Below are 27,045 nucleotides of genomic sequence, written 5' to 3'. Positions count from 1 at the left end.
TCCTCTCTACATCCGTTGACTGTTGGGTGATAGAGCTTCTTGGTTGGGTATTCCAATTTCTCCCATTCATTTAAATAGAAGTGGCCCATCTCTGCTAAATAGACTCTGAGATAGCATAAAGAATAGCAAGCCCTCCAAGAGAGAAGAGAAACACAAGTAGGCTGATCAGTATGCAAAGAAGGTTCTTAAAATGCTCAAATCATCTGAAGAATGATAGAACGTAACAAACCAAAGTGTTGATACCCACACCCAACCACAATGGACATATTTTAATATGAAATATCTCTGAGAAGCCAATTTTTTGCAGGCCCACCAAATACAACCCTAGTTAGAGAACTTGTGTTGTCTTCCACATATAACTTACAATCTATCTCTAATTTCTCTCTTTCAGGAGCTTTTTGACATAATATTAGATGAGAATCAGTTGGAAGATGCATGTGAACATCTGGCTGAGTACCTGGAGGCCTACTGGAAAGCCACACACCCTCCCAGCTGCAACCCACCCAACCCTCTGCTCAACCGTACCATGGCCACAGCCGCCCTGGCTGCCTCACCCGAACCCGTCTCCAACCTGCAGGTACAGGTGCTCACTTCTCTTCGTCGCAACATGGAGCTCCTCGATGGTTCTCCTCTGACAGGGGAGGGGCATGCGGAAGAGGAACATGCCCTCTAAGGCAGGGCCAGGATTATGATGAGATGAAGGGAAGGGTCTCTCATCCTCAGAGGCAAAAAAAAAAAAAAATCACAGAAAAATACAGATGGCTGCTCAAGAGAAAAGAATGCCCGACTGTAATTCTCTATTCCATCTCTGCTCCTCTTCTTTGACTGATCTCTCAGTGATTACAAGGATTGTAACAGAAAAACAAACAAAACATGTGTCATACAAAATGCAGCAGCTACGCAAACACTGAAGCTGAGAAAAATAGCCTCAAAGTTACTTGGTTGGCTTTGTAGTTATTCCAATTTTCACATTCAGTTTTCTGTAAATCTGAGCATAGTTGAGCATAACTCAGTTTTGACAAAACATTTAGTTAATATACTCATTAATGTAATTTAACATGCACCCAAACCCACACACACCATGATCAAAATAATCATAAGTCTTGCATACCATGGTCCACACAAACACACACATCACCCCTCCTTTCATTTAAAACGCCTGCTCGGACTCTCCAATGGCCTCTTGTTGTCTGGGAAACGCAGTTCAGATCACTACCCTCTTCCAGGTTGCCATGGCACCAGCCCTGCAAAATGCACTCATATCCATTATCCTATTAACACCGAGTCTAAATTCTAATGGGATCTTGCGTACGTGCATTGACGCCAGTGTTGTTTATCCAAGTTCAATGAAAGTGTGTTTGTGTGTCTGTGTGCAAAAGTGAGAGACAGCGAGTGAGAAAGTGTTTTGTGAGTGAGGCAGACAGGAGATGGATCAATGCATGTGTGTCAGTGTGTGCATTTTGACAACTATCTCATCGCAAGCTGAACAAGATGAAATGAGCATCCTTCTGCTCAGTCTCCACAGTCTGGTTGTCTAGGAGACCAAAGTGCCACCATCACGGCAGTGAGATGCTCTTTTTGTAACTGAGGATTTATTGTTTTATAGCCAAAGGACAACTCAAATATTCAAATAAAGGTCATTTCACTGGATTTTTTCCAGATAAAAGCAAAAATATATTTTGATCAATATTTCTATTTATTTTTAAAGTTGATTTTAGAGTATTTTTTTAGTGTAGATTTTTCTTCAGAGTTTGGAACTAGAGATGCTCTTTGGCTCCAAAAATGGCTGTCCAAATTTAGCTTCAATGACTGGATTTTTAATCATCAGCAAATTTAACATAAGAAGCTTGCACATATTTCTCATTTAGCAATATGTTTAAAATGGCCACAAGAGGGCGCTAATAGTTATTATTTTTATTTATTTTTTACAGTGCGTGCATGTGCATCATGCTTTGAGTTTGTCAGATGCATTTTTGTAATGTTTTGAAAACATATAGATATTATTACTGTGTATTTATAATTAAGATTTTGTTATTATTGCAAAAACGTATTGCATTTTAACAAGAATAAATTAAACTACAGGTAAAATCAGAGGTAACTAACTAGCATTTGAGGTTTTTTCTAGCCAGTGAGCGTGTTTACATGCACATGCATCTTACATGGATTATGCTTAATTTGCCGACAACATGTGTTCTAATATAAACGCCATAAATGGCATTCCTTTGTCAGGGTAAGGTCATAAACGGTTTAAGCATAAACCAATTTTTGCCCATTACTCCCGACTTTGCGTTGCATGTAAAAGAGTTGTGCGCATGTCTGTTTACGTTTCGACATCATAAGCAGAGAATAATCTGGTGATTTCAAGTTTTATGGAAATACGTTTTTATTGCATTGTCAGATTTTTTGAATAAGCTGATTTTTGGTAGTTATCAGCGTATTGGTGTGCATGTAAACACACTCACTGTAACAGCATTGTGCAACCACACAAAACATAATAATGCAATGTATGAATTTAGTATCAATGTGTCTGACTTCCAATATGCTGGGTCTTTTTCCCATAAAAGCACGCATTAGGAATGTATTTTAATGTTTGTAAATTATAGACTTATTTACCATAGCAATTAATATCTTACCTCATATCATATCATATGGTACTGTGGCGATAGTATTGAGTGGAATGTGTTGAAACAACATGCTAACCATATTTTGTATCTTTTTTAACAAAAATCTGAACTCTAACCTTTGCATTAACATGCTGCTTGCTTTGTTTTGTGTGTCTGCATGCGCATTGGCCCGGTGGGTGTTTTGGGGGTGTGGCTTGATGTAGGGGCCATTCCTGGTGCATGGAGACCAGAAGAGGGAAGGGCCTGAATGTGGCAGTCTCCAAGACTACCAGAGTGACCTGGGTGGAAAGCAGCCCCTGCGCTCTTCACGCAGCCAGTTGCTTACAGGGGGGCGGGGTCTTTCACGGCAGGACACGTTTGATTCAGAGACCCAGGGCAGCCGTGATTCTGCCTACACAGATGACATGGAGACAGATCCGTACGAGGAACCAGACCCATGTCGCTACCGCCTAAATCCCACCCACCATGCTCCTCGCCAGGCCTCCTGGGAGGATGAAGGGGCAGAACCTGATCAGGAGAACCTCAATGTAGTCCCACCACCAGCCAGTCAGCACCAACGCGGACGAGGCAAGCTGAGGGAGCGTTACTGTCAGGATGGAGAAGGTGGAGGGGTGACCACGGGCCGCAGTCATAACCAGGAGGAGTGGAGCAGAGATGTATATATCCGCTAGGGCAGGTTTACTTGGAGAGCAGAGGTTGTATTACAGAATCTTCCGATCTTATGTCTTCAGTTAAAGGAATAGTTCACCCAAAAATGAAAATTCTGTCATCAGTTACTCACCCTCATGTTGTTCCTTAGTTAAAAGGTTTTTTCTTCTTCTTCTGTGGAACACAAAAGGCGATGTTAAGGGGCAGTCACGTTTACCTTTGCACGGCGAAATTCCACAGGCAAAACTGCACGATTGTGAGTTTGGTACGATGGACTTCTGCAAGCTAAGAATTTCGCCTCGCAGATTTCGCGTTGAGTTCAAGTTTGGTGAACTTTGACAGGCGAATCGCTGCGTTGACCAATTGGATGTTGCTTGGTTTGGCAGTGACCTCTGTGTGGGTGGTGCTTCGTACACAGCTACTGTACATTGAATATTCACAATGAACAAGGATATAAATTTAATGGCAAGTTTCTTTTTAATTTAAAGTGCGGCATTAAAAAAAGAGGCTGCTTTGTAGTTATTTTTTTGCTGCTCCATATCCGCCCACGCCTTCTTTGCCCGCGGAAATTCGCCTTGCAAAGGTAAATGTGACAGCGCCTTTAAGCAGAATATTAGAGACAGACAGCTTCAGTCACCATTCACTTTCATTGCATTGTTTTTCCATACAATGAAAGTTTGATGCTAACATTATGCCTAACATCTCTTTTTGTGTTCTACGGAACAAAGAAAGTCACACTGGTGACCGAATTTAAATTTTTGGGTGAACTATCCCTTTCAGGCCATGTCCACGCTAATGTTTTTGTATAAAAATGCATTAATTTTGCTATGTTTAAGCCTAGAAAAAAAAAACGGCATTTTCTTAATTGAAAACGGAGCATTTCAAAAAAGCTCACCATTACTGTATATTTTGTAAAACAATGATGTTCGGAAACTTAAAAGTGCACTCAGTAAGTTTTTGCTAATTAAAAAAGTTTCACACATAAAAGTATAGTACTTCATGTACACTCCCATTAGACTCCAGCCATGTCGGTAGCCTGATAAAAGCCATTTAATTTTACATTGAGTGGGTCGCCCCTTCATGGGCGCTGCCGTGTTGACATCACATGACAAACCGCGGTCATGCAATTGACCAAGTTACTACTACTACTACAACTACTACTACTACTACTACTACTACTAAAATAATAATTACATGTTTACTTTACATAGTGCTTTAAGCCAATGCTCAAACATAGAAATAAATGTAAACAAAACAAGCAAACCAAACAATATAACAACAAACACAATATACATACTACAGACAACAACAGAGGTATGGATCAGCAAGAGTGTGATCCGAAGACAGTCCAAACAGAATGATTGAAAGTGGAAAGATAAAATGTCCAAAAGCTGGAGTGATGAATCAAACCACTACGACCTACAGCTCTCATGCCGCAGATCTGGGAGACGCGAAGCAACATCAAGTGCCGAAACCTCAAGAGTCGTAGCAGTGCGGTCACAGTCCAGTGAATAGATGGAGAATAGCACAGACTAAAAGATAAACTGAAGATAAACAATCTTCATTGTGAAGCATCAGCATTTAGTAAACAAACTTGTGCATCTTTGATGATAGGTATTAGTATAAGGTCTAGAACAACTGGTACTATTGGGATGAAAAAGAGCCAGCTAAAAACGTACTGAGTGCACCTTTAAAATGGAGGTGTATGTAACTTTTTCTGTGTTAAAACAGGGCTTGACATTAAGGATTGTCATGTGCTTGTCCTTCGGACAAGTAAATTGGTCATTCACTTGTCCAGGTAAAAAAAGTTACTTGTCCGAAGAGGAAAAAAGGACATTTTTTCAACTGTGGTGTAAATATAATTTTTTCAGAAGCAATATTCTCATCAATATTCTTATTCAGTAACTTGTATTCAAGCAAGACATGATACAGTCATGTACCAACTTACATTAACATTGTTTTTTTTGGCAAATCAAATACTTACACAGGTCATTAAAAGGATAGTACACAGAAATTAAAATTCTGTCTCGATTACTCAACCTCATGTTCCAAGCCCACAGAAGAGAGAATTTTAAATGAAATGCAAAGGCAGAATGTTAGCCCCAGTCACCATTCACTTTCATTCATCTTTTTTCCATACAATGAATGTGAATGGTGACTGAAACTAACACTCTGCCTAACATTTCCTTTTGTGGTCCAAGGATGAAAGAATTAATGTTATATGTGTTTGCGATACATTAGGTAATTTATGACAGTATTAAAACTTTAGTCAATGCTCACCAGACTAAAGTTGACAAAATGCACAAGAAAGGCATATATATATTTATGCCTTTCTTTTGAAAGGTGCTGTAATATGAGCCACACAATGTGATGAGGCAAATCAGATCACTCCAGTGTCACGCTAATTGCATCGCTTGTTTGCAGAGATCGCTCTTTTTTAATTTATTTCTCTCAATTTGGAATGCCCAATTCCCACTACTTCTTAGTAGGTCCTCGTGGTGGCGCGGTTACTCACCTCAATCTGGGTGGTGGAGGACAAGTCTCAGTCATATCTGCTTCTGAGACAGTCAATCCGTGCATCTTATCACGTGGCTCGTTGTGCATGACACCGCGGAGACTCCCAGCATGTGGAGGCTCATGCTATTCTCCGCGATCCACGCACAACTTACCTCGCGCCCCACTGAGAGCGAGAACCACTAATCGCGACCACAAGGAGGTTACCCCATGTGACTCTTCCCTCCCTAGCAACCGGGCCAATTTGGTTGCTTAGGAGACCTGGCTGGAGTCACTCAGCACACCCTGGAATCGAACTCGTGACTCCAGGGGTGGTAGTCAGTGTCAATACTCGCTGAGCTACCCAGGCCCCCGCAGAGATCGCTCTTTTTGTAACGACATTTGCATGTCAAATTAACAGGTTCAACTTCATTTCAGCAAAAATGTGACAGCGTGCTGCTCTCTGCATGCTCATTCTAGTCTAAACTTGACACGTGTCCAATGAGCTGCTGCGAAAGAAGCAGTAGCACTGATCAGTCGCAATGATTCTAATATGACGATAGAAAGCAGGGGGGAAAAAATTTGTGCAATCCACCTCCGAATTTCATGCCCAGTTTGTAACAAGTGAAACAGGCCTAGGCTATATCACAAATATAGCCAGCTATTTTTTCAAGATTGATGTTTTAATCAGGCTGCTTGTCTGGTCAGAGAAGTAAAATTCTCTTTCACTTACCCCTTTAAAAATACAAGCGTTAGTGTCAAGCCCTGGTTAAAATAAAATTTTTCCTTTCCCAGCTTAAAATGCAGAGACAACTAGTAAGCCATTCATAGGTTAATTTTCTTGAAAACTGTAAACATTGTGTTTCTGTGGCACTATGAAAATTGCTGTTTCTTTTGACCTGCTTAAACCCACCCCAACAACTCTACTCAACCAATGGCGTGAGTTGGGGGCAAGACTATCCCTTTGTTTGACCAACGGCAGATGGGAGGCATATTCAAAAAGCTTATTTGAAAACAAAGTACATTTTTGCAATTCTGTTTGGTGGTGCTAGTGTTGCAGAAATTACATGCTTTAAATGGATTAATGTAAACGTGGCCATAGTCATAGTCTAATCTGTTTTCGTTTGAAAACTGTTTTTAGTTATTGAAATAGTCTGCTTTTTAGTTTTTGAAGCACTCCATTTCGGTGGAGGAAACCACCGTTCTAGTGTGGATGAGAGGCATAAACGTAGCAAAATGTATGCATTTTCAAAAGAAAACGTAAGTGTTGGCATGCCCCTATGAGATGACAAGTAAAAGACAGGATTCTGAAATTGCCATGGTTAAAATATAGATAAGATAAGATTCTAGTTTAGAATGTTTCTGTAATACAGCCCCAGGAGAGGATACAGTAGAAGACCATAAAGATGAGCAGGGAGTGGGTGATTAGTTGTGTAGAATGACACTGAAGTAGAATCTCTAAAGTTGGATCTGTTTACAACCCAGAGAAAAACACAATCATTGAAGAAACGCTGTATAGCTGACACTCACAACATTCACATTACCCAAACAAAATTCTCGGCCATTACTTTTTTAGTTTTATCCTGTTTTTGAAGGAGGATATGTAGAAAACCCTTGGTTTGTTTCAAATTCATCTTCATTCTATTTTACTTTGTATAGTACTGCATGAATCCTAATCATTATGAGGGTAGTAACTGTTCCTGCTGAGCATTAAACATGATTCAGAATGTATAACCAAAATGTTGCAAATGTATGTATGTGTGTATGGTTTGGTCGTTGGGTGCATGTGTGTGTGCGTTCTCTGTAGTCTTAAACAGGTTCTTTCTGATCCACAAAAGTCTTGGGAGCACTCCACCATTTTAATTTCCCAGACTACACTACTGCAGAGCATGTTTTTTGCATATATAATTCTATTTATTTTATTTATTGAGTCTCAAAAGGTCTATCCTCTCTTTAGCCTATTAAAACCTTGACTCTCTCCAGAGTGCCACCGCTGCTGTGTGCTCCTCCAGTCTGAGAGGGGCGCTGTGGTGCTCATGTACAGACTATAGTTTAATAGGGCTAACACACTGACATGCATCAACAATGTGCGCCAATGTTAATCCACATCAATATGCATTTATAAAAGGTTAATATGCAAATATAAGATATTTAAAAAAAATAGAATAACAAAAAACACTCATTAAAACAGTCTGAGTGAGATTTTTCAAACTAAATATCAGTATGAAACTTCAGAGACCACATCTGAACTGGCTTTGTGTTGAGTGTATTCAGCTCTGTCCCATTTTCTGTGCCTGTCCAAGGGCTTTTAGCATTGTGCCGCTAATGTACCACTGCCTTCAGATGCCACATGTTCTGCCTTATTCGCATGTCACTCATAGGCAAACCAATCACAAGTGCCGTAATCTTTCATCAGGCCACGCCCACTACAATCATGGTGGGTTGTCTTAACTCAGTGCAACACATACAGTTGTTGTTGTTGTGTGTCGTGATTGTAGTCTACACTGCCATTTAACCTGGTTTCCAAAGCGACATGTTTGCACTACATTGCTAGTCATTTTAAAAGAATAGTTCACCCAAAAATGATATCATTATTTCCTAACCCTCAAGTCATTCCAAACCTGTAGACTTTCTTCCGTGGAACACAAAAGGAGAAATGTTAAAGACTGTTGACTCTGCTTTTTTTTTCATACAATGGAAGTGAATGGGGAATGAGACTGTCAGCCCCTAACATTCTGCTTAACATCTCCTTTTGTGATCTACAGAAAAAAAGGAAGTCATGCAGGTTTGAAACAACATAAAGGTTGAGAAAATGATGACAAAATATTCATTTTTGAGTGAACCATCCCTTTAATTGTTTAAAGGTATTTATTGCATGAGAGTTTAATTCACTTCACACTGAAAGTATATACTCACACTGACATACACACACGCTGGGCCACATAATGTCTGACTGCCAAACTCTCCTGCAACTGCTTCTTGTGTTGTTATCTCTGTGGCCAATTTTTAAGCCAGAATTGTGTGTGAGAGAGTATGTCTGTATGAAAGGGGAGATAACATGTTGTCTTTACTATTTTATTGTAACCAGAGCATTGGTAAATGTCTTTGAGCCTCTTTTACCCTCACCTATGGTTTAAAAGATCATCATAATGAAGTCCGCTAAATATACAAGTAGATAGCTTACTAAATAACGTTATTGTTGCATTATCGCAATTGTTTCAAAATATAAGGAAAAACGTATTCTTTGGTGCCTGATTGTAGCTCCATTTTACTTTTTGTTTTTAATCTGTGGATAAATTCATATTTTAATTAAAAATATTACTCTGGATCAACTGTTTCCTGTTCTGTTTGTATTTTCATAACAGTTACTTAGGGCAAAATGGATACAGAGTGTTAAAGGGGTAGTTCAACTAAAAATAAAAATTCTGTCATCATTTACTCACCTACATGTTGTTCCATACCCATGATTTGAGTAAATGATGACAGAATTTTTATTTTGGGGTGATCTATCCTGTTAATACAGTTCACAAAGGACTTTTGAGAAGCATAAGAAGACATGAATGGAGAGGGGCAAGTAAAGGGTGTCGAGTGAAGGGGGAAGAAAGAGTGAGAAAGAATATCTGGTGGTGGGGGGCCAGGAAGAACACAAAAAGGAAGGAGAAAGGAAACAATGCAGGGTAGAGACAGCAGGGTGTGGGAGAAAAATGAAAAGATGTTTATCACCTCTCATTTATGGGGGCAATCTTGGTTTACAGTCAAACTTCAGAATTCACATGAGTTACATTTTACATGAATTTATTTAGCAGACACTTTTATCCAAAGCGACTTACAAAAGATGTTATGCAGAATGTTAGCTTCAGTCACTATTCACTTTCAGTGTATGAAACAAAGTTGCAATGAAAGTAAATGGTGACTCAGACTAACATACTGCCTTACATCTCCTTTTGTGTTCCACTGAAAAAAAGAAAGTCTGAAACAATGAGAGTGAGTATATGTTGACAGAATTTTCATATTTGTGTGACCTTTCCCTTTAAAACGTTTTTGAGTTAATTCGCAAAAATCCTGAAAAATGGCATTCATAAATAGGACTCAGAATTTGATAGTCTGGAGATTATAATTAAGCATAAAACAGGGAAATATATCCTCATTTTGTTCACAGGTGACTCATATTAACACCAAAAAGAGATGACAACAAAGCCTTTACTCAGCTGTTGCCCAGGTGTAATTTCACTTCACCACACTCGTGCACAAACACTTCAGTGCATACATACGCTTTGCACGCTGTATGTTTCTGTGCTTCCTGTACCAACCGTTCTCAGATGCATGTCTCATTATTACACATACCAAAACATTTCAGAAGTAAAACTTTACAAATGAGACACAATAAATAGATGCATACTTTGCACAAAAAACAAAAACAAAAAACAACAAAAAAAAGTGTAGGTGTGTTTTGAAATCTTTTTCAGTTCAGGAAGTTATTGCATCAAACTCTTAGAATGACAGTGATAACAGGAAATTCATCATGGTCAGATCAAATCTGTAAAGAAGGATGGAAAGAGTATAATGGATGACATTGCATGAATGAATAGTCTGGTGTGGTTCCATGACGTTGCTAAATTCTTGTGCAATTATTATGTTTTCAATATGAAGTTTAAATTACAAAATGAAAATCTAAGTAGCCTACTCTAAACTCATGCGATTAGTTAAAGGGATAGTTCACATGAAAATTTAAATTCTGTCATTATTTATTCACCCTCATGTTGTCCCAAACCAGTATGACTTTCTTTCTTCCACATAACACAACAGAAGATGTTAGGCAGAATGTTATGCTGCCTTCATGTGCCATCGGAATTTTCCTACTTCCTACTTCTGAAGGTGTAATTACCAGTAGGCCTATGTCGTGTTCACGTGCTTTGTTGTCGGGAAGAACAGGAAACATGGACGACACCAGGTTCATTCATTCATATTTCTTAAGGAACTTTTTATTTTGACACCATAATACATATCACTCAGCTTGCTGACGATAATGAAATTTTGGTCAAATACAAGCTATTTTCATGGAGTAAAAATTTACAACATGCATAGAATGGTTACATAAATGAATTTGACCAAAACGACAAGCGCTAACAATTAGCTGTATTTAGAAAAATGAACAAAACCTGTCATTCACTACAGAAACCGTATTCTCCTCCGCCATGTTGAAAGTTTAGGATTCCTCCCATCTCGGCAACTCTGGTATCATCTAGAATTCTGAGTTTCCCACTTGAACTTCCAACTTTCTGGGTCATTCATGTGCTCAGAGCTCGTAATTACGATATTTCCAAGTCCACTTGAAGGGCACATTAGCCTCACCATTCACTTTCATTGTATGGGAAAAAAAAGATGTATTGAAAGTGAATGGTGACTGAGACTAACACACTGGCTAACATCTGCTTTAGTGTTCCATGGACGAAAGAAAGTCATAAGAGTGTGAAATAACATGAGGGTGAGTAAATGATGACATGAACACTCGTGAATTTTCGTGCACTGGTCCCTACGTATGTATGCCATATTGGTGTTAAATTAAGAGTTCAGAGACCAAACAGTTCCTACAGTCAGACTACAGGGGACGTTTATTATTGTGGTTCACTCACAGAGAGTCCAGGGAATTCCACGGGCTCTCTTTCACTTTCTGTCAAAACTACCTTTCCTTAAAACATCCTCTAAAATTCCCCTGAGCGAAAATAAAACACACCGGATAACAACACACCAAACCAAGCACCGCCCCGTGCGTCATTTTCGTAGGCGTCCAATTGGGATTGTCGTTTCGACTACTCCTGAAACGCGTGACGCGAACATTGCGTCATTACTCATCATTTAAATATGCGGACACCCACAGAAAACACGACTGAATTTCGTATTCCAGCTCCGGTTTTGCGTATCAGAGCTCAGGGGTAATCGAATTAAATAACGGGCTCTCGAGAAAAGAATTTCATAACATTGCGACCATATTAAAGACATTTTAACTATTTTTTTTTTTTTACGATACCGACCAGCAAGAAAGGGAATACAATCGATTGTTCCATCGTTGGGTCACTGTTTTACCTGAGCTGTTTTAGTATTCAAAGCAAATTAAGAAAACCCGTTGTGATTTATCAGTAAAACCCACCATTCAGATTGACCGTCTTCGGAAATGGGACTGCTGTTCGCTAAACTGATGACTGTGTTCGGAGATAGAGGTAAGAGAATGAATAAGAGGATGCTTTTATTATTGTTAATATTGTTCACTGCTTTTCTTACCTTCCTAAATGCTGTAAATATGGCTTGTATTGAGCCACATTAGTAAAAGTAACATAGCCTATTGAAAAGATTCACACCCTGTACTTTGTTTTAACTTTTAAGTCACACTGTATCGCTTACATTGAGAAAATGCCATTGAGAAATATGATACAGGAAAACGACTTTTTCTCCTAGTGTTTATGCAATTCTTGTGTTAAGATGTTCTGTTCCTAAATGTCAGATAAGCTTCAATATATGCAGTCTGTTAGGTTCAAAGGTCAAATTATTATTATTATTATTATTTTATTTATTTTTGCTTATGTACTTTTATTCTTTACTCAACTTTTATTGAACTTTCTTGTATGAATATATACATACATATACATTGTCATACAAAGTAGGTAGCCATACGGTAGTTAGCTAATGTGTCTGTGTTTTTTGTGTCCACTGACATCCCCTTCTTTCCTTCTAGAACATAAAGTAATTATTGTCGGATTGGACAATGCCGGGAAGACCACCATCCTTTACCAATTGTAAGTGTTTTAACTTGAAAATATGAACAGGATAACCACATGCCATTCATACTACCACAACAACGTCACATTGACAAGTATCAGTCAACTGTGCTTTATAAACAGGGTTTGGAGGGTTACTTTTGAAATGTATTCAACTACAGATTATAGAATACATGCTGTAAAATATTATTTGTAACATATTCTGTTAGATTACTCAAATTCAGTAACGTAATCTAACTACTTTGGATTACTTCAGCACTGCTAGATTTTTTCACTTGTTTTGACTATAAACAAATAAAGTAAGAAAATATACTTCACTGTAAAAATACATTTTCTGAAAAAAAAGCCTAAATATCATATGCAGTTTTGCCTGCTGAACTAAATGTGTCTTGTTTTTAAGGATTTTTAGATATTGTTATAGAAAAACAATATTTACTGTCAGTTTTTGCTGTCAGAATACAATTGCTGCAGTACATATTTCCTCTAATATCAAGGTCTTACTAGAGAAAAAAAGAGTTCTGCTCTCACGTGAATTTTCTTCATAGAATTCATTATAAAATATAATCGCGCCTGGTAACAGATGCATGTAAAGTCAAGAAATAGCATTTTAGCTTAGCATAAAGCTAAACATTTACATGACAATTTACACAAGGTTGAATATTTTTGCTGCTGCAAACTTCAAAACCCCACAGAGTGTACACAACGATACACTTTTCTGATCGTATGTGGATTCAGTTCATAAAATGAGAGAGAAAATATATTATTTGTAGCTTTGTAAATGATGTTAAAGGCTACATTGGTTAGCATTTCTTGTAAAAGTACCCTAACCACTGATATAGCATGTAATCGTGCATTTATTGGATTTATGTTTCATCTGTCAAATCATTTCTAACTGTTTTTTGTTAAGCTGTAAAAACACAATGTAGCTACTCTATTAAGCTTCCAAGGGTAAAATTCCTCAATGACATCATATCCACCTTTTTTTCACTCACAACAGTGTGAAAGCGCTCGTATGAATGAAACAAATCATAAAAAAAATATTTATATGGATAAATGTTTTCCAACTGAATAGACTAAATATAAAATTAAACAAATTACAATAAAAGGCAAAGTAATCTCTTCAGTAATCAAAATACTTTTTGAATGTAACTTTATTCTGATTACCAACGATAAATAAACTGTAACTGTAGTGGAATACAGTTACTAATATTTAGTATTTTAAGTACATAATCCTGTTACATGTATTCAGTTGTTCCCCAACCCTGTGTATAAAGCATTTACATGTTGATAATAATATGCCATGCAGATTTTTGAAGCATGTCTTGTCACATTGGTAACTTATGTGATTTACTATGGTTCTCTCTAGTTTAACGAAAGAAGCAGTGCAGACCTCTCCCACAATTGGCAGCAACGTGGAGGAAATTGCAGTAAAGAAAACGCGCTTTCTCGTCTGGGACATTGGCGGGCAGGAGAGTCTCAGAGCAAGCTGGAACTCGTATTACTGTAACACAGAGGTGTGTATCTTTAACCTGTGGACTTTGCTGATGTGACACGAGTTATGTAAAACGAATGATTGCTGCACCGGTTATGTCTCTCTCTCTATCTCTGAGGGGCAGATGCAGTAAAAGTATATCAGATGATGTATAAGAAGAACATTTGCATGCATGTGTCTAGGAATAAACTTTAGAACATTTACTAATTTTCTCCCTAACTGAAACAGATTGTCATACTGGTGGTTGATAGCACTGATCGAGAACGTTTGACTGTGACTAAAGAAGAACTTCATCGCATGCTTGCACACGAGGTTAGTTTGCATGTAGCTGCTTAATTACACTTGTTATGAATATATTTCGTGAAGGAAATTTCAAGCACTTGGCACATGTGTTGGATCCTAACAAATTTCTCTTGCTGTTATCTGTTTGTTTTTTTGTACTCTTTCTACTACTCGCTCATCCACACAGGATCTGCAGAATGCATCAGTGCTGGTTTTGGCGAATAAGCAGGACATGAAGAACAGTATGACTGCTGCAGAGATCTCCCAGAGTCTGACACTCAGCTCGCTCAACGCTCGTTCCTGGCATGTCCAGGCCTGTTGTGCTCTCACTGGAGAGGGGTATGTGTGTTTCTTAGGTTATATTGGTGTCTAGACTATGTGTGTCAGTTAGGGGTGGGCAATATATTGGTAGAAATTTGACAACCAGTAGAAATTTTGGATTATCTTCTTTATCGCGGTTACGAAAAATCACCACCTCGTGGCAAGAAATGTGCACAGCATTCTATTCACGTTACACATACACAGTACACATTCTGTTTGAGAAATGGAGAAAGAATGCAGAGCAATTGCTGGTTCCTCAAATCCCTGTGAACGAGAAGATGAGGAGGAGATATATCTCTGGAGCATGCGAGTGCGCATGAATCCAGCAGTCTTCCCGTTGTTTCTCCAGAGACAGGAGAGTGCAAAGCATTATCACTTGTGCTACGCAATCATGTTTCTCTTGATATCGCGGAACAAACCACAAAACTGATTTGAATTCTACTGAGTTTTTACCTGAATGCATCATGGAGGAATTCAAACATCTTAAATGGCTAGACAGCCCGACATTCTAACCAACACTGGTGAGGAAAAGGGCCACAACACTGTGTCTTGTTGCAACAATTATGTGTCATGCAGGTTTTTTTTAAACTATACATCGCCTTAATAAAATTCTGTTCGAATGATGTTAGATATTTGGAAATAAACCTTCAGTTATTCATATATTCTCTATAGAGATGACAAATCATTAAGAGGCTAAAAAAGTGTTTATTTTCATGGATATTACGATACTGGTCAACATCAGACTGAAATGAGGCATAATGTGGAATTTAGCATTATGGTAAGGTTTATTTAAATCCAGATGGACTTTTTTAATTTGACTATGTTTGTCAAGTTCCAAATAAAGAGAAAATGATATAAGAGGAAGTGGTTTTAAAGCTGAAGTAGGTAACTTTTTCAGTTTTAAAGTCATTTCTTCTATTCCAGCTTAATATGCAGAGACAGCCATAAGTAAGCAAATAATAGGTTAATTTTCTTGAAAACTGTAAACACCGTGTCTCTGTGGCACTATGAAAATTTCTCTGTTTGTTTTAAGTGACCCGTCTCAAGAAAGACAAAAGCAATGACTCAACCAATGGCGTGAGTTGGGGCTGTACTATCTGTTTGTTCGATCAACGGCAGAAGGAGGGCGTATTCAGACAGCTGTTTTGAAACAATGTTTATTTTTGCAGTTCCGTTTGGTGGCACAGAAATTACATACTTCATCTTTAATTTATAAAGTATTTAATTTACTGACTGGATTATTAAAAAATATAGTTATTTCATATTTAAACCAATATTTGTTTTGTAACAAATGTAACAATATTGTGATATTATACATCATTATCGTGGTATAAAATTACTTGTATCATGATGTAAGATTTTGGTCATATCGGTTAACACTAGTGTCAGTATATACAAATGTTTGAGGTGAATTCAGGCATGTTTACTAGCTTTAAGCTTAACTAAGAAAAACTTGGGTGAGGGCCAAGTTTATATAATTTATTGTAACCACCTCTTTCTCTTTCACTCTACAGTTTACCAGCCAGTCTAGACTGGATGCATTCCCGTGTTGTGGCAAACTAACTCCAGCAGCCAAGTTTCTTTAACCTCTGGAACTGTTGAAAGAGCGACCTAGGTCTGCTTACACTGTTGTTCAGCTCTCTGTGCCTCGATCTGGGAATCAGCAAGCTCAGATTAACCTTCAAATTCTAAAACCTGGAGGAACACGCCTAATCCACCATCACCAATTATACTCTGGATACCAGATGAAGCCTGGATTCTGTGTGTGTGTGTGTGTGTGTGTGTGTGTGTGTGTGTGTGTGTTGTGTGTGTGTGTGTGTGTGTGTGTGTGTGTGTGTGTGTGAGAGAGAGAGCTTGAATGTGTATGTGTGTGGACACGTGCATGTATGTGTATTATGTGACTCCGTTCTAGAGGTCCACATTGTTTACATTACAGACTTCTGAAATGATCTGATCTGATCATGATGTGTAGGTACCACTGCTAAGTATTCACCTCTGGGCTGTTATTAAGCCAACGGCTGTACAGATAGCTTCACTTTACAAGTGGAGCAATTACGTACAGACAGCCATTGAGATGGGTGATGGTTCATATGCCTGTACTGATTCGTGCTGAGCCACTAAGCTATTGAGCAAGCATTACTTGAAGTATTTAAATGGAATTGTATGTATGTTGTACAGATATCTGCATGCTGAAATGAGCAAAGTGTTCAAGTATTTTATTTTTGAAAGTAGACTGGATATCCATAGTATGTTTTCTTAATTTTGTACAAAATGGTTTTGTACAAATAAAAATCTCTACTTAAAATGTGCCTTAACTGCCTTTGGTTTATGTTACAAATGCCCCGTTTAATTTTTATATATATATATATATATATATATATATATATTGAATAGAAATGTATATACTGTATATGATAGAAATGTTTATTACTGAAAATTGTTTTGAACTGTAGAGCACATATAACAGAGTTACATGAGACCAGTTTACACCCATTTAACAGGTACAGGCCCTCTGGCTACACAAAACAGGCGACCATTATCAGATCAAACAGTAGCTGACTATAGCCCAATTTCCATTTCCAATCTGACCATTCAGATGATAAAATGACCCCTCCCCATGTAGCCCTTTTATGCTAATACTTTAGCTCTTAGTGGTACTTAAAAGACTACAACAGACCAAATACCTAAACATCTATCTATCATCTATCTATCTATTCTTAAAAATACCAAGATCGATCTTTTAATATGCAAAGCACTGAGATCCTTTCACTGCGTGTTGAGCTTTGTTTGACTCAGTCCGTGCATGTTTCCAAAAACGAGAACCACTCAATCCCCGACATCTAAAAGAATTGTTGGAAAATTCTGCTTTTTGATATGAAACTGTTTATAGTACCTTTAGACAAACTATAAAAAGAAATCGTAAAAAAATAAAATAATAAAATTGCACAATTTATTATTATTATTATTATTATTTATATCTTTTTTGTATCAGATTTGATACATTAGACTTTAAAGGTCATTATCCTCCTGAGGCCCAGCAATTAATTTTTATGTAGGACAATTGTTATTTAAGTTTTTCTTAGCCCATACATGCTACAGTAGTAAATCTTGGGGTATTATCAGAGGACTCCCTGGGCTTTTCAGAGATACCAAATGTTTGAGAGTTTGGCCATGACAGCTTCCTCTCTTTGGTCTATAAATCTGGATTGAAATGTATCACAGTTCAATTCAGCACATCAAATACAATATGAATAAAATGTTTTTTTCAATAAACAATTTTTATCATTTGTATTTTATGCACCAAACAGAATACTGACATTTAAAACAGGGAAATTGTAAAAGTTTTTTCACTGGGTCTCAGGAACAAGCAAGATGGCATCATAATAGCTTGTAATGTAAAATAATGAGATCTTTTTAATGGCAGCGCAGTCTGCATATATGAAAATACACGGAAATATTAGTTCACACTTTAACTATATCTTTTTTGTGTGTTTGTGGGATTTTTCCCCTTTTTCTCCCAATTTGGAATGCCCAATTCCCAGTGCGCTCTAAGTCCTCGTGGTCGCATAGTGATTCGCCTCAGTCCGGGTGGCGGAGGATGAATCCCAGTTGCCTCCGCGTCTGAGACAGTCAACCCGCGCATCTTATCACGTGGCTTGTTGAGCGCGTTGCCAAGGAGACATAGCGAGTGTGGAGGCTCACGCCATCCACCGCGGCAACCACGCTCAATTCACCACGTGCCCCACCGAGAACAAACCACATTATAGCGACCACGAGGAAGTTACCCCATGTGACTCTACCCTCCCTAGCAACCGGGCCAATTTGGTTGCTTAGGAGACCTGGCTGGAGTCACTCAGCACGCCCTGGGATTCGAACTAGCGAACTCCAGGGGTGGTAGACTTCAACTATATCTTATAATATTTTATTTTCAAAGCAAGGTGAAGGTTTTTTTTTTTACTTTTTTTTTTTTGTTCTTTTTTTTTTGTGGTGGGCATGGAATGGAATAGTGATTTAGAGATATACCTCAAAAGCCTAGTGTATCATATTTGATACATGGATTTCAAAAGAGGGGTTTTCAATCAAATAATATTACAAATTTTAACCAAGCACAAGTTGCTTATATTCAGTATAAAATACTCATTTTAAAATTTCAATAACAATAAAATCATTACAGTCACTTTTACTTTATTAAAATAAGCTGTCATTTATCCCAACATAAGAGTCACTTTTCAGGCAAGCCCGATCGATGTGAACATTGAAACCACATTTTTTCACAAATAACCACTAGATGGTGCCATAAGCATGTGAAACTTCCATACCATAGGTTGTTTGGCTCGTCAGCTGGAACAGAGAGTGAAACGGGAGCCGTCAAACATTGTGTATCATATTTGATACACACGGCATGGATTAATATCGTTTCTGTTCTTTACAGTCAGTTGTTTATCCAAGAACCAGTACTCCACTCTGGCATTTTGCTCAACCTAAACAAAACATGGAACTTTCGGTTTTCTTAAAGAGACAATACCGTTTTAGCGTTTGTTCCACATATCAGTGTAAATACTTGTAAATAGTACAAATTGTGCATGTAAACAATAATAATGCAGGCCTAACAATATATATAGTTTGGCGTACATGTTTATTGTTTATACATATTAACATAGGCTACTGTCTACCAAAATGACCAAAATGATGAAGAAGTAATGATAAAATGAAATTTGTAAAATTTATATTTCCCAGTGTACCAAGCTATCTAATTTGGCCTGGTTTTGTTTTTGATGTTGTTGATGAATAAACGTCAAATTATATATATATATATATATATACAGGTGCATCTCAATAAATTAGAATGTCGTGGAAAAGTTCATTTATTTCAGTAATTCAACTCAAATTGTGAAACTTGTGTATTAAATAAATTCATTGCACACAGACTGAAGTAGTTTAAGTCTTTGGTTCTTTTAATTGTGATGATTTTGGCTCACATTTAACAAAAACCCACCAATTCACTATCTCAAAAAATTAGAATATGGTGACATGCCAATCAGCTAATCAACTCAAAACACCTGCAAAGGTTTCCTGAGCCTTCAAAATGGTTTCTCAGTTTGGTTCACTAGGCTACACAATCATGGGGAAGACTGCTGATCTGACAGTTGTCCAGAAGACAATCATTGACACACTTCACAAGGAGGGTAAGCCACAAACATTCATTGCCAAAGAATCTGGCTGTTCACAGAGTGCTGTATCCAAGCATGTTAACAGAAAGTTGAGTGGAAGGAAAAAGTGTGGAAGAAAAAGATGCACAACCAACCGAGAGAACCGCAGCCTTATGAGGATTGTCAAGCAAAATCGATTCAAGAATTTGGGTGAACTTCACAAGGAATGGACTGAGGCTGGGGTCAAGGCATCAAGAGCCACCACACACAGACATGTCAAGGAATTTGGCTACAGTTGTCGTATTCCTCTTGTTATGCCACTCCTGAACCACAGACAACGTCAGAGGCGTCTTACCTGGGCTAAGGAGAAGAACTGGACTGTTGCCCAGTGGTCCAAAGTCCTCTTTTCAGATGAGAGCAAGTTTTGTATTTCATTTGGAAACCAAGGTCCTAGAGTCTGGAGGAAGGGTGGAGAAGCTCATAGCCCAAGTTGCTTGAAGTCCAGTGTTAAGTTTCCAAAGTCTGTGATGATTTGGGGTGCAATGTCATCTGCTGGTGTTGGTCCATTGTGTTTTTTGAAAACCAAAGTCATTGCACCCGTTTACCAAGAAATTTTGGAGCACTTCATACTTCCTTCTGCTGACCAGCTTTTTAAAGATGCTGATTTCATTTTCCAGCAGGATTTGGCACCTGCCCACACTGCCAAAAGCACCAAAAGTTGGTTAAATGACCATGGTGTTGGTGTGCTTGACTGGCCAGCAAACTCACCAGACCTGAACCCCATAGAGAATCTATGGGGTGTTGTCAAGAGGAAAATGAGAAACAAGAGACCAAAAAATGCAGATGAGCTGAAGGCCACTGTCAAAGAAACCTGGGCTTCCATACCACCTCAGCAGTGCCACAAACTGATCACCTCCATGCCACGCCGAATTGAGGCAGTAATTAAAGCAAAAGGAGCCCCTACCAAGTATTGAGTACATATACAGTAAATGAACATACTTTCCAGAAGGCCAACAATTCACTAAAAATGTTTTTTTTATTGGTCTTATGATGTATTCTAATTTTTTGAGATAGTGAATTGGTGGGTTTTTGTTAAATGTGAGCCAAAATCATCACAATTAAAAGAACCAAAGACTTAAACTACTTCAGTCTGTGTGCATTGAATTTATTTAATACACGAGTTTCACAATTTGAATTGAATTACTGAAAGAAATGAACTTTTCCACGACATTCTAATTTATTGAGATGCACCTGTATATATGTTTAGCCCTTAGTACACATCTTTTGCCTTACTGATGATGCTGTGGGGGTAATTTGTAGGGGTAAAATCCTACAGGTGATATAGGCGGCCACCCTGGGCTCCAACATGCCCGCACGGACCCCATTACAGCATTTTTTTTATTATTTTGAAAAACTGAAATTATTTTTATTTTGAAATTACTTACACATCGTAGCGCATATCCGTATGTGCGCATTAACACTGTACCTTGCGTGGACCTTATTATTTGACATACAAATCACAATAATGCTGACAACCAAAGACAACATATTAAGTATAAGATGAGCTCTGAATAATTACAAAATGACAGATAGGGTGCGACGATTAGTCAACGTTATCGACAACGTCGATAATAAAAAATTGTCAACAACATTTTTCGTTGTCGAATAGTCATTTGGTCTCATTTAACGTGACATGAGATCATTTGAAACTCTTAATGATGCCGTGCAAGAGCAGCACTGCAGTTCAAGCCTGACTGAGAAGAGGAAGAACACACAGCTCACAGTCCAGATACACTCTAAACTTTCCAAACAGCTTCAGGTGATGTAGATCGCAAAGTATGAGGGAATTATACAAAAATACCAAAAAAGTAAATACAGAAGCACTCTGGTTGTGGAATAAGTGGAGCCAGAGCTCTTTAAAGGAAACACCCCAGTCTTACATCTTAAATGCAGTTATATTTAATGCATTAAATTAATGCGAATGTCCCGATCTAAGGGAGAGATATTGAAACTGCACCTGGCTGATGTCCACTCTGTCATGGGGACGCTCATCCCTTGAGCATGCACGCTTAATGCAGCTAGATTATAACGTGATGAATCCATGTATCATTAGTTCATTTCATATTCAATTAGGAATTCAAAATCGGTTTCAGTTAATATTAAATTCTTTACCATTATTCTCCAAAACTCGCCACGTTTATTGCAGCTGAGCTATCTCTCTCATCAAATAGTCAAACACAGTGCCTACACACAGGGCTGTAGCCAGATAATCTGGGCCCCCTGGCTCTGTCTTGCTCTGGGCCCCTTTCCTATTAAAAAATTACAGTTTAGAATTTGTTGTGGGGTCCCCTGGACATTTGGGCCCCTAGAATCATTACCACCTTTCACCCTACTAGCTACGGCCCTGCCTACACATAACCGTCAAATGTTCACTGAACGCAGACAGGGTTTCGTCTCATGCGATTCAGCATTAGGACAATCATTGCCTCATGAAACAATTGATAAGAGCAACTCACACACACACACACATATTATTAAGATGTGTATTAAGATTAATCCCTTGCTCTGTATGCCAAATTTCTTCTCACAGTTATCCTTCTTGTTTTATTCATTTATAAGTGGTACCATGCAGTGCAGCTGATCAGGGCACTGGTGGTCCACACTGCACTGGAGAATCGGCTGGCAGCTATAGTTTGATTGCTTTAAATAAGCATTTTAAATTGACATCAGTGTTTTGTGCATTTTTTAAATGAGAAATCATCAAAGATTATTGAAAGAATCGGTTTATTTTGATTTTTTACATATTGCAGTGCAATGAACAAAGCAAGATGCAGTTCAGGGAATATAGAGACTTAACGTAGGGTGCATCCAAGACAGATGAGCAGTGAATTGTAATAGCTACAACAGTAAATAATAAATGATAAACGATAATAATAATAACAAATAATTTGGAAGATATTATTCGATTTAATATTTAATATAAGACAATAACTATGTACATGGCAGCGAAGAGTACCAATTTCAAGCTCAGATCATTCCCACATCCATGTTTTTGAATGGGAATATGGGTGGCCTTTACCTACTGGTTCATATACGCGGCAGTTTTATGTGCCTTTTATTATTGGACAAATGTGAAGGCTAAATGTTGATTTTAAATTCACTGGTCGAGCTTTTGAGAAACGAGCATTCATGAACTTCCTTTAGCATTATTTCCATGATGAGCAAGTCCCTCACACCTAAGCTCCCAGAGCGGTGTAAAGTTAGTTTTAGGTTCTATTTTTTTTTTTTTGTTTGTTTGTTTGTTTGTTTTTTTGTTTTTTTGATAGTCAGTTTCTCGTACCCGCGCGATCTGCCGGCGGCAAGTTTGCAAAGATTTCGCACACTTGGCTTGGTGTTATGGTATATAAATATAAATGGTATATAACTATAATATAGGCTACAGACATAAAATCACTGCACTCAGAACTGTCAGTTGGAGTGGCTGCAGAACTATGACTGAAAATGCTCCGATGTACTTTCATTGCTCAGCGTACTTAAGGGACCGTCTGAAAATTCCATCTCATTTTTAAAAACAGGCGGTGTGCAATCACTCATTCTGTTGACGTGCAAGTTAAACATAAAACATTAAAAATACACATTTACATTCCAAATGTTGTAATAGGTTGCCAGTTAATAGACTGAGCTACTACAAGTGATATTTTTTACAGTAAGTCCAATAATATGAATACAGTATTAGACTATTTAAAATAAATAAATAAATAAATAAATAAATAAATCACCAAAATGTTATTTCACATTCCAAAGGTTGTAGTAAGTTCCCAGTAGACAGACTGACTAATTGTAAAAATCTCACCTGTAGTAAGTCAGTCTGCCCACTGGGAACTTACTTTGGAATGTGAAAATAATAATAATAATAATAATAATAGTATATATATATATATATATATATATATATATATATATATATATATATATATATATATTTATAGCCATTTTAAATTCATACTTACAGATAAATTCTAGGGTGTCACCAATCCATTTTTGAATCAAACCATAAATCACTCATGCAACGTTAGTTTACATTCATCAGTGTTTTATTTTTATTTTATTTTTTTTATATTTGTCTGTGTGGTAACCAGGCCCTGCGTCTATGCTACTAGCCACAAAGGTATGTGAAATTCACAGCCACAAAGAGTTATGGATAACTTCAGGCTCTTGGCATGTACTATCCCTAAGGTTTCTTACCATTTTTATCTGGTCTGAAAATATAGGGGGCACCTGGATTTGGGGACCTCTTGACAATCAGGGACTGGTAAAAAGGACTCAATCACGGGGCTGGGATGAAAAAATTATATTTAATAATAACTAAATGGAAAGTAACAAAGTACAAAACAACAGGAAAAACAAAAACTTACAAGGAAACCGACTGAACAGGAAACAAGACCAAACACCTTGAGACAGGTAACATCCCAAAACAAAACAGCAACTAATAATATAAACAAGACCAGTACATATATACACATAGAAAGGTAAAGGGTGAACCATATAAGACAATCAAGGTCTAACAAGTGGGTGTGGCTGGGGAGCAAAAGATAGGGAAGTTCACATGGCACAAAGAAACAAAAACAAAAAACTACAGGACTTCCAGAGCAGAAACCTGAAATTGACCTCTTGTTTTCCACTAAGCTATATCCCCACACTCAACGTAATGTTATAGGTGTTGTTTTCACAGGGTAGCCATCTGGCTTTCAGTCCAGAATATTGTGTGCTTAATGGGTGTGCATACAAGTATGAGTGTTGCTTTTGTATATTTTCTTTGTCTTCAAAGCAGTGGTGTAGCCAAAAACAAGACTCTGGGTGTGCCAAGGAAAAACTGGGTGTGCAAGAACTGAAGCACAATAAAGTGACATATAAAGTGACATTAAAGGAATAGTTCACCTAAAAGTCGCTGTCCTTTTCTGCATATCGCTGCCTCCTTCGGCACATCATGGCGCCGTTTTGTATCCCATTCTGCATAATGCGGTGGCTCATTTCAGCTTAGTCCCAGTTCTCACAATGGCCAGTCCGCCCCTGATCGGCCCCAAAGTGGGTCGGCCCACCGGGAAAATGCCTGGTATGCCAGATTACCAATCCAGCCCTGCATAAAGGCAGCACAAAAGTAATCCACACGACTCCAGTGGTTAAATCTATGTCTTCATAAGCAATATGATAGTGAGTGAGAAACAGATCAATATTTAAGTCCTTTTTTACTATAAATTCTCCTCCCTGCCCAGTAGGTGGTAAAATGCACAAATAATGCAAATCGCTATAAACAAAAGTAGAAAGTGAAAGCCCCTTTCCTCGTATTTGTCCAGTGTAATTGAAGCAATGTGCAAAAAAAGTTTAAAAATTTGCCATGTGCACAACAGCATGAAAGGGAGTCTTAGGAATGCAAGGCAACAGCTGCGATTATGTCACAACCCTCCTGAACAAGCAGCTGCATAAAGTATAAACCAGGCTTCAATCAGGCTTAATGATCGCAAGTAATGGCGCGGTACAGTATGCCTATAGCCTACCTTTCCAAGTGTATTCTCCAAATATAACACAATACATATCGAATCGAGAGTTTTCAATTCATTCCTATGGGAGTCGAGCGCCACGCTCACGAGGTGGATTTTCATTGTAATGGATTGAAAACAGCCGTTTCACTCACCACGCGCCAGTGGACCCGTACAGTCAGTAACGCTCTCCACGTCTGTTGCGGGAGTGCATGTGTAATCTGAGACAGCCTCTGTAACACATTGAGTATTAGCATAGTCATTATAATTGATTATTAAATTTCGAAATCAATGCATCAAAGTTTCAGAATAACATTCAGAATGATTTTACACCCCTACTATCCTTAAGCGTCAAAAAACATGTAATTTCATTCAGGGATTAAAAACATTTTAAGGAATGAAAACAAAAAAGATCACTCCAAAAGAACATGGTCTCTGCATGCGCTCTTTGTGGGTAGCTACAACAAGGTTTAAAAAAATTTAAATAATTGGCCCGCATAAGGAGACATTTAGTCCAAACACCCCCTCACAGTGAATGCATGCAGGACAGAGAGATTAGGGCTAGATGGGCTATATTTGAAATATTTTTGAGGATTTATTTAATATTAAAAATACATTTATTGAAAAGGCTAATGTATACCATGCTTGTTATTATTTCTATGCTGATAATTTACCCAAAAAATGAATAACTTATTTTCGCTTTATTTTGGGTGAGGCAAATCGCTTGTTTTGAGCTTGTTTTTCCAGACCTGAGCCTATATTCACCTAAAAGGCTAAAAGTAGCTCCTAATGCGGAAATATAGGAGCAACTCTGTAAGGCTGGCACCAGCATGTCTACACCCAAAAGGTGCCATTTCCGGTAAAAGTCAAAGAACTCTGCGAGAATCAACGTCATAGAACTCTCTCACAAAAGCTGAAATCTACACCTGAATATCACCACGTGTGATTAAGTGCAAATCGCCTTTGCATTGTTTTACAAAGCTGAAATCTTCACCTGAATATCACCACTGTGTGATAAATTGCAAATCACCTTGCTGCCCCCTCTTCTCTCTCCCCCTTCTCCCCTTCAACAGCTCAGGACCATACAAAGACACAAGATTTATATGTAAAAAATATAACAAATACCATGAAAACAAAGAATGCAACTGTATGTGTTTGATATAATTTAAGATCGCTGTGCGACTGGTATAATGGTCTCTCTCCCATGTTGATAAAACTTATAACAAAGTTATAAGGTCTTCGCCAAATACTGCATAATTCTGGAGGTCTATCCACCTCCTTGACCTACAATTGAAATTATTTCCTGTATGTTAACAAGGTTAAACCCCAGGAAGTCAAGAACCCATTCACCCCCAAATTCTCATTGGATAATACCATTTGGTACACAATGTTTATTCTGTCTGGGTATTTAATGAAAGTTGACAAGAAGCTCGGGGAATCTGTAAGCAGATATCCCGCACAATTGATGTGTGTAGTCGTTTTCACCGGGAATCTGTAAGCAGATCTCCCATGCTGCACCGCTGCATGTAGTTTTGTCAGGTATGTTTTTTTGACTTGTCTTTTCTTTTTATAAATGTTTATTTAATCTGATCATGTGTGAAATTGGCTTTGATTGATTTTGGAAGTTACGTTTTAAATCCTATCTGGTAAATAAATTGTTACTTTTTGATTTATTCTGTATTCATCCAAAATCATTTATCACCGGTAGATTCGAGGGATGCCTTT

At 37.9% G+C, this 27,045-nt stretch overlaps 2 protein-coding genes across 3 annotated transcripts in view; both read left to right on the top strand.

Moving 5' to 3' along the window:
- LOC127451442 (voltage-dependent L-type calcium channel subunit beta-1-like) overlaps positions 1–9,087 on the top strand; it is a 68,784-nt gene extending 59,697 nt beyond the window's left edge. The window contains exons 13-14 of one of the 2 annotated variants that reach the window (XM_051716157.1): positions 392–577; positions 2,828–9,087. In XM_051716157.1, coding sequence (XP_051572117.1) covers positions 392–577; positions 2,828–3,295 — 654 coding nt within the window. In that variant the 3' untranslated portion in view covers positions 3,296–9,087. Of the gene's footprint in view, positions 1–391 lie in introns of both variants that reach the window. The other variant, XM_051716158.1, reaches the window with a different exon arrangement.
- A 2,527-nt stretch (positions 9,088–11,614) lies between these two features.
- Positions 11,615–16,510, top strand: LOC127451444 (ADP-ribosylation factor-like protein 5B). The gene is made up of 6 exons (XM_051716161.1): positions 11,615–11,983; positions 12,496–12,556; positions 13,905–14,052; positions 14,259–14,342; positions 14,500–14,651; positions 16,148–16,510. Exons 1-6 carry the CDS (start codon positions 11,938–11,940, stop codon positions 16,194–16,196), a joined length of 540 nt encoding a protein of 179 aa, XP_051572121.1. The 5' UTR covers positions 11,615–11,937; the 3' UTR covers positions 16,197–16,510.
- Positions 16,511–27,045: the final 10,535 nt, after the last annotated feature.

This window comes from Myxocyprinus asiaticus, chromosome 14 (genome assembly GCF_019703515.2).
Source record: "Myxocyprinus asiaticus isolate MX2 ecotype Aquarium Trade chromosome 14, UBuf_Myxa_2, whole genome shotgun sequence".
NCBI classification, from domain to species: domain Eukaryota; kingdom Metazoa; phylum Chordata; class Actinopteri; order Cypriniformes; family Catostomidae; genus Myxocyprinus; species Myxocyprinus asiaticus.
Note: the sequence above shows the minus strand (reverse complement) of the source record. Positions and strands in the feature narration are given on the sequence as shown.